The 9,045-nt window shown below is 39.5% G+C and overlaps 1 protein-coding gene across 1 annotated transcript; it reads right to left on the bottom strand.

Annotated features, from left to right (window-relative positions):
• Window positions 1–1,152: 1,152 nt before the first annotated feature.
• On the bottom strand, window positions 1,153–8,820 carry serpinh1b (serpin peptidase inhibitor, clade H (heat shock protein 47), member 1b). The gene is given in 8 exon segments (XM_034097883.2): window positions 1,153–1,949; window positions 2,043–2,275; window positions 2,375–2,473; window positions 2,552–2,822; window positions 2,944–3,136; window positions 3,244–3,393; window positions 8,149–8,180; window positions 8,737–8,820. Coding segments are annotated over 6 exon segments (1,218 nt in total). The 5' UTR covers window positions 3,363–3,393; window positions 8,149–8,180; window positions 8,737–8,820; the 3' UTR covers window positions 1,153–1,646.
• Between the last annotated feature and the right edge of the window lie 225 nt (window positions 8,821–9,045).

Genomic DNA, 9,045 nt, shown 5'->3' with positions numbered 1-9,045 from the left:
GATTTTCATAACGATGCAAGATGTGTCTGAAAGTTGTGCAGCCGCTGAAGAGCCCCATCTAGTGTTCAACATTACAATTTCTAAGGGGCATTAAGTGGATTTGAATGCTTCCGAGTAAACAATATTAATCAATATGCAATTTATCAAAAAAGGACATATAGGTATATTATAAGGGAATACCAGAGGATGCACATATAACATCATTTCAACCTAAAAAGATAATAATAATGAAATGTGTTATTTGATAGAAATGTTTTTGAAAAAGCGTTGTTTTGATCCAAACCCCTAGATATTGAGTCAACGGTAAATTTAATTATACTCTTTTTTTTTTTTAAATAACTTAAAATCTTTATGTCAACATCTTAATATTGGTAATATAAGCATGTTTTATTCATGTTTTGGTGTTCAAAACAACAACAGTCAGTCTGAAATATGTATATTGTGTAATTTATGTTATTTGTCTGTATAGAAAGATATGCAAAGAATACATTTATGAGAATATGACTTCATAAAATAATTAAATGATTCATTCGTAACACCTTGTTATTTGGCTTTCTTTACATTGTAGCCAGTTAGCGCTACAGCTCTCATCTTGGTATTCAAGATCTATTGTTATTTGCATTTTTGACACATGTATGTGTTCAAATGTACAATAAATGAAAAGTAGGCTTAAGTAATGCTTGGTCTGCATGGGAGCACCTTTGAGACTTCTAATTTGTTTTTGGTCTAATTACTACACCTTTTTATCTGCTGTGCTGGAACTGCATGAGATTGCCACTAGCCATCAGAACCCTGCACTCCAGTTCCTGCACTGCTGAGTCTGCTTTTCCTCTGTTTGGGACATCCCAACTAAAATCCCACTGACTTTCCCAGTGGTGGTTAGGGAAGTGAACCACAAAATATTCGGCATAGTTTTCTACGGGAGATTAGCAATGACCCCTACATTCCAGAGCTGGAGGTTTTGTTCGTCCTCCAGCCGACTGGAAAGATTGTTTACCTTTTCCTTTCAGATGTTATCTCTAGCGAGCTCACACTCTGCTTAAACCTCCAGAAGACTCTATCAACTGTTTGGATGGTATTCAGACATAACTTGCAAAAAACAAAAAACAAAACACAAGCTCGTTTTGTTTTTTTATTGAAAAACTCATATATGACATAACACGATTCCAACAGCTTTTTATGTTGAAAATACCTACAGCAACAACATGAAACAGTATGGTTGGCAAGTGAACATGAATAAGGCACAATAACAAAAACCAGCATGTGAAGGGAATGAGTGAGACAAAGCTTGTGCAAAGATCTTTGTTAACTTTAAACATTAAAGATGATGCAAGAAAACATTCATGGATCAGGGTCAAAGCCTTACTTACAGGTTGTGAAGAAAACGCACTTAGTATAAGCTTGTTGTCTCGCGTTTGTTCATAAAGATCTTAAATAGGGGGGCTAAAGGTTGAAACCGAATGTGTTGGGTTTGAGAAATTGTTCCCTGGAAAAGTTTATCTTGTACAAAAACAGAGGGCTAAGGAACTAAGTCCACAGATTGCCAACAGGAATGTGCTCACGAGTTAACAGTCATACCAAAAATACACAGTTTCCTGCCACCATTTCAAAAATAACTAATCTACCCAACCCAATTCCCATTAACATTACAACTCATCTCGTAACACGTCACCTTTAGGTCTGACCACCCTGCCAATGTACAGGATGGAGTTACTCTTGTTGTCCTTCAACAGGAAAATGAAGGGATGATCTACGTAGAAAAGTTGGGGATTGTTCAGCTTTCCTGAGCTGTAGATGCTGGTGTCGAACGGGTTTCCTGTCACGTCCATCTCCATGGCTGACGCGTGGAAAACGTTGGACAGGTACAGGTCTTTCTTTCCGGAGATGTTGGACAGGTCAGCCTTTGCTTTGTCCACAGCCTCGGTCAGGCCAAACTCAGCCAGGTGTTTCTAGAAAATACAGAGATGTTTTTTTATAATTCAAATGGCTTCTGGTTGGTATTTAGACTATCTTCTCACAACCATCACATTTCCGACACTTACCTGCAGATTGTGGCTGACTTCCATTGCGATTTTTGGCAGGGAAATGGCCACAGCCCTGTTTTCCAACTTGCTGATCCAGGTGTCCACCTGCTTCCTGGTCAGGAGTTTCTATCGGCGTTCAAGGGACTCCAGATAGTAGGGCATGATGAGGATCAAAGAGGCCTGCTTCTGACCCAGAGGCATGTTCAGCACAAAGACACGGTTCTCCTGGTCCTCGTGGAAGTCATACAGACCTGCAGAGAGCACAACAATCTTGCTTGCTCTCATTGGCAGACTTTTTAATGACATAATGAGTTAGGGTCCAAAGTCTAGAGACATTGGATAAAACCCACCTGTACGATGCATCATAGGAACTCCAATGGTGAGTGATCGGGTAACCAGGAATGCACGCTTGTCCACCATGTCACCATTGAATGTCTCAAACCAGTGAGCTGTGGGACAAAACAAACAGTTACTCATCTGCATTATGTATTTTAAAAATATCAATAAAAGTCAGTATTTATACTGACGCTTGAAGTACATAGCGTTGACAATCATGGCTCCATCTGGGTTCGGAACATCCTTGGTGACCTCAGCCAGTTTGCCATCTGTGGACTTTGCTGCCCACTCGTTGATGGAGTTCACTGCACTCCTCTTGTCTCTGATGTTTATTTTTGAATGGTCGTAGTTGTAGTGCTTCTTGCTGTTTTTCACAAAGTCATCAGCAAACGAGACGGAGCTGGGACCATAGAGGCGGTTGTTGATCTTCCAGGTAGTGTTGCGTGTCTTGGCATCGCTCACCTGAAAAAAGTGTAACATACATAATAGTGACAAAAGAGCAATACATAAAAAGGAATGAAGGTGTCCTTTGAGTTTTGTGAAGAAATAAAGTCCAATATGTAGGATGTAATATTGTTCTTACGTCAGAGAGCAGTTCTGAAAGGCCTGCATGCAGATGCTCATCCTTCAGATTGTCAGCACTGAGGACCTTTTTGACCTGGGAGGCAGTGGAAGACTTGTCCCCAAGAGCCACCATCCCCAGGGAGGAGGCCACCACCAGAGGAGAGATGAGGATGTTCTCTGTGCCTTTCTCCTTTGCCATTTTGTTGTAGAGGCTGAAAGGAAATCACAAGAAGAGATGATTTGCTTTTGTTTCTAACCAGAAAAATATAACAACAAATGGATAGGCAAAACCAAGTGAAGCTAAGAGTTGATTTCAGACCTAAATGCCAGGTTGGCACTTTTATCAGCCAGCGTGGTGGCATGGCTGCTCAGCTTCTTGTCCTCTGCAGAGGCCACGAGGGCCAGCAAACAAAGAGCTACGACGTTTGTCATCCACATCCTGTTTGTCTCCAAAAACAGTTACAACAGCCTGTGAAAAAGGAACAGAAGACACAGCTAGGGTTAACATCTTTGAACCTGACTTTGTTTTGTAAAATCTAATAAATATGTATGTTTGAGGTGGAAGGCACACGTCAGAATGTTTCCTCAGGGGGAGTCTGTGGAATAAATGATTCATCAACTGAGAAATTCTGAATGCCATGACATGAGCAGATCGTTGAAGGGCAGGGCTGGCTCAGCCCACACAGAAGTTAGAGAATGCCTTCATTTTCAGGCAGACATGTTCATCGCCACGTCATCAGAAATTGAGGCTAAGCTGTATAGCTGGTACGTCCTCTCAGAATGAAGCAGTGCAGACACTGAAATATGATGCCTCTTTGTTCTCTACATACTGTAGATTCGAACCACTGCACGTCTGCACTTCAATGACTTTAAAAACCTCTTTTCCACTTTGACATGTTCGCTTTAGCAGCACTCGGAGCCATGTTTCTTCCTAGAGAAAGTGTTGTGCCTGCCAACCCAGTCTCACAAAAACACATGTAATAACTACGTTGGTCCACAACGTAGGACGTAGTATTTCTACAAAAACCCCTCTGAAATTGTAAGATCTCTACGTTTTTGTTCACCATTCATTACAATGGCTGGTGTCTACAGTATGTCACGTGATCTTCACATTTCTCCCTGCAGAAAAAAGAAACATGGCCGAACTTCGTTTTATTCTCGGTGTAAAATGCCTATTTTAAAGTTAGTTAGGCCATTAAAATGCGTTTTGATGTCATTTGATGCGAGCAATATGAGTTGTTATTTCAGATTATGTGTACAGTGGATGCACATGATCTTTAGTTTGCTAGTTATTACGAAGATTACTTCAGGAAATTGTGTCTATACAACGTTTTCATTGTTACCAAGGTGGTTGCTAGGGATGCTGCTATCGATATTATTTCTGTTATACGTTATTTTCCCCTGTGCAATTCTCCATTTACTCAACAATAACACATAATTATCCTTGTGTTTATTTATTTGTTTGATTAATAAACACAAGTTGGAGTCCGTCAGGACCGAGGGTCGGAGCAGCTCATTTGCTTTAGAGAATATTACACCCGGAAGTAAGTATTCTCTCCGCTTTGCTTGACAAACCCCGTGATAGTCCTCAAGCTCTGTGATTGGAGAGTGTGCTCCGAGGGTTACGCCGAGCGTCGAACAGCACTTGAAATGGGATGGAACCAGGGCAGACTGTCCAAACTGGATTTGAACGGGTCCACCCCGTCCCCAGAACTACACATGCTGGCTATTATGTTTCGCAGCACATCTCTACTGGGAGTTGTAGTTTTAAAAGACGTTTTCGTATTTCCCATAATAAGAAGTGGCCAGTATTAAACTGTGTACATCCCTGGAGGTTTAGGGGATAGGAAACACTCAAATGTAAAACATATAATTAATAAATGGGTGAAAATAGCTTGTGCCCATAATGGGCAGCATTACCCACATGCCAGCTAAGGTCAGAAGAGCTTTATTTAACAGCTGGTCTTGTGTCTGTGACCCCTCCTGTTGTTCATTGATAAGCCTGAAACATACACTTGTCAAGGTTCAGAGGCACATTTTGCAAATATGGCAGTAGCCATCGATCATCTTAAGATAAGATATACTTTATTGATCCCAAGTTGGAAACATTTGCGTTACATCAGCATGTGTAACAGTTGTAAATATGCAGTGGTGTTTATTTGTAAATCATTTAGTATAATCACACAAATTCTGTGTTTTATATTTAATAATTCTGTGTTCTTTATTTATTGATTGTTCAATACCTGACAAGGTCGGAGATGAAAAACTTTGGTCGCAGGTTCCTCAACAGTGCATTACAAGACATCTATCAATATGTGTACCTCCACCCTTAAACTGTCGTATTCTGCACATTTCTTATACTATCTACATACATCTTATATAAGAGTATAATACATATGTATAATATCAGTTAAAAATAAGTGCTTTAACATAGTTAACATTGCTGGAGGTATGCACAACGTTTTTCATTCATTGCATAACTACACCGTTTGTGAATATGATATGTCAATAAACCTTAGAAAATCTTGAAATCTTGAAAGGGATGTGCAAAATAGTCATTATATACAGTCTTTAATTAACTATTAGTAGAGAACAACGAGTAATGAATATACTTTATAGGGATCCTATTAATATCTAATAATAAAAATAATGAAATTCAATAACATGCTTTAACCACTAGGTGTCCCTTTATATCAGCTGTGCACCGTTATGGTGTAAATACAGCCTATCTACCAATTGGATCAAATATCCACGAAATATGACGAATTAGTGTTGATACTGCAAGGAGACGTATTGTGTGAAAAGAAATGTAAGATGTTGTTTAATGGCGATATATTTATGATCCATGTCACGTTTTCAGTTCCTCATGTTTGTCTAGAAGTCTTCTCATCAGGGCTCTATACATAAAGAACTACGGCAGATACGTAATATTTAATGCAGCCGAACCGTGTATTACAATGCCGTTATGTGATGACTTTCAAAGAGAAAAGCAAGAACACTCGGAATAAAGTGTTTTCGGTCTGTTTCCGCTATTTGTTAATGACGATGTGCTGTGAGATGTGAGACCGGAATTGCACAGGGGAAAATAACGTATCTATGCCACAATTTTAGATGCGGATTTTGTTAAACTAATACGTTTGCGCTGTGGACCAACACTATACATTGACGGGGAAGGGGGTATCAATACAGATTACACCATTAAACAATTACACAACATAACAGAAATAATATCGATAGCAGCGTCCCTAGCAACCACCTTGGTAACAATGAAAACGTTGTATTATAAAGTAATCTTCGTAATAACTAGCAAACTAAAGATCATGTGCATCCACTGCACACATAATCTGAAATAACAACTCATATTTCTCGCATCAAATGACATCAAAACGCATTTTAATGGCCAAACTAACTTTAAAATAGGCATTTTCCACCGAGAATAAAACGAAGTTCGGCCATGTTTTATTTTTCTGCAGGGAGAAATGTGAAGATCACGTGACATAGACGCCAGCCTTTGGAATGAATGGTGAACAAAAACGTAGGGATCTTACAATTTCAGAGGCGTTTTTGTAGAAATACTATGTCCTACGTTGTGGACCAACGTAGTTATTACACGTTTTTTTGTGAGACTGGGTTGTGCCTGCAGGTAACATCAGGGGTGCCCAACCTTTTTTGAACCGAGAGCTACTTTTAAAGTTGCCAGTCTGCCGAGATCTACCAGTCCAAATAGAGAGGCGTAGCCATTACTGACAGCCTACTACCAGGTAAATACACACTTCTACTTGTATAAAACTGACCTTTGTACGATTAATACTTCATAAAATACTGCAGATCCTTTATCTTACCTCTTTCTAATCTACACACACACAACTATTTAACTGAAGTTACACAACAGTGTTGTTGATACAGAGTTTGAGTTTATTCACACGTCGCATACTACAGTGGGTAATGTTTTCAAGAAACATTGAACAGTGCTGCCACATATGACACAGGATAAAAAGAAAATACTCTGAACCCTTTCTTTGCCATTATATAAAAATAGTGTTGCTCCAAAAGTATAAATTAGGCTTACTAATAAGAAAACTCAGATCTGAAGCTACACAGGAATCTGCTGCCAAAGTGTAATCAAAAAGACAAAATTAATAGAATCAAACCCTTTTTTTGTTGCATTTTAGTAGAGTATAAAAAGAAATGCCTTTAAAATAGGATGCAAGCAACACTAGTTTCTTAACCTGAATTGATAATAGACTATAATCAATTTGCATTATTTTACCATTTTGTACAATCATTATAATGAATAAGTTCAAACAAACTCAAACGTACAGCTGATTAATAACGGTATCTAACTTGAGTTTTTATCATATCAAAAACCTGTTGAAATGCTACTGTTATTTTTATTACGCATCGACAGCCTCCAGGAATGCTTCTTTCACAACTTCCCCGTCTTTGAAAGACTTCATGTGTTACGCAAGAACGTGACTGACACGTTAAGATGCTATGGTAGCAGCCTTGCTCTTGTTGTTGGGCCTGGTGAAAATGGACTGCTGTGCATTTAGCTGTCCTTTCAGGTCCCTCACCTTTTGGAGCGTAGGGCAGAATTAGGAGGGAATTCCGTCTCGTAGCGTTTGTGCACTGTTTTGAAATGCCGCTCCTAAATTACCCTTCTTCGGTAAAGCCACGCTCGCATTGCAGATGAGACAGATGGACTTTGAATTGGAATAGATACAAAAATAATTATCCTCCCACTCGGAGTGAAAATTATATATGTTTTGCTTCTGCCATAATTGCGGTCTTGTGTGTGTGTGCGGACTGTCACTGCTGTTGACACGGACAACATAAGCGAACTAGTGCACTGCCCACTGCTCACCAGCCACGCCTCGACACATGGGATCACGCCGGCCAATCACAAAGCTTTGATGCGTTCAAGTGCATTATACTGGCACAGGAAGATTATGTTACAGGACATTAACGATAAAACAGAATATTGTTGTTCTATTTGTAGACACATCTCGCGATCGACTGGGAATCTCCCCGCGATCGACCACGACTGGTTGGGCACCCTCATCCCATACGTTTTTCAAACAAAGGACCAGATTTATAGGACTGTAATTATCGCCCTGCATCAGCATCTTGTTTCTGAGCCTTATCCACCATTCTGAGAGCAGAGATATAATGTCTTCATCTCTATATTTGCATTTTTGTGATACTTTGCATCATATTCGGATACCTTTAGATGTTTTCATGTCTGCCATTTGCATTCTGAAAGACAAGAGGTGTATGTAACAATCTCCATAAAGCAGGCAGAAATATTATACAGGCTCTGATGGAGTTTTGTTTTCACGTTTAAGTTATTATGCATGTTAGTAATCACAATCAGACACGTTCATATTTTGTATTCCTCTATATGTGACCCAGAAAAAAAAAGTTCATCCAGTCAGCTGTGACACAAATGGGCAGTTTTGACTTCTCTACATTAAAAAGTGATGGATTCAAGTATTTAAAAAAACAAAACACATTGGGTGCATATACAGTACTTCTCCTCATTTCAATGCAATTAATGCATTTAAATGGACTGGAAAGGGACATGCAAGAGTCAAAAAACGTCAGTATCCTCATGCTGGGATATATTGTATGACAACAATGCAATGCAGATAAACTATAAAATGATGTGTGCGGGTCATGAAGATAGTGAAAAACGTTTTGAATGTTTGAGGGTTGAATTGGAAAAATGCTACACTGTAACGATGAAACAAATTACTCCATTCACCCTCTGCATTTCTTCCTGAATTAAAGACAATTATCTTCCGATCCTTACCTGGCAAAGATTAGCAGGGTTCTTTTCTCTCTTCTGACTTGTGTCCTGTGGATAATGTGACTGTAACAAACTACCCTGCGTTTTATAGCCAGAGAAAGAACTTTCTAGAAGTGGGAATGGGCAAAAGAGGGTGTCTGTCTTTCCTCAGGAAGCTGGGAGTGGGACGTCCCACTTGAAACCACAGGCTGGAATGAGAGGGGTTGCCTGAAATGAACTCTCCAGCGCTGATCTAGGTTTAGCTTTCAAACCTTTCTTGCTGTGGCTTCAGACAGAAACACAGAGAACATCTGATTCTTATGCTGCTTGCTG

The sequence above is a fragment of the Pseudochaenichthys georgianus genome, chromosome 13 (genome assembly GCF_902827115.2).
Source record: "Pseudochaenichthys georgianus chromosome 13, fPseGeo1.2, whole genome shotgun sequence".
Lineage (NCBI taxonomy): Eukaryota > Metazoa > Chordata > Actinopteri > Perciformes > Channichthyidae > Pseudochaenichthys > Pseudochaenichthys georgianus.
This window is presented reverse-complemented; position numbering and strand designations above follow the sequence as displayed.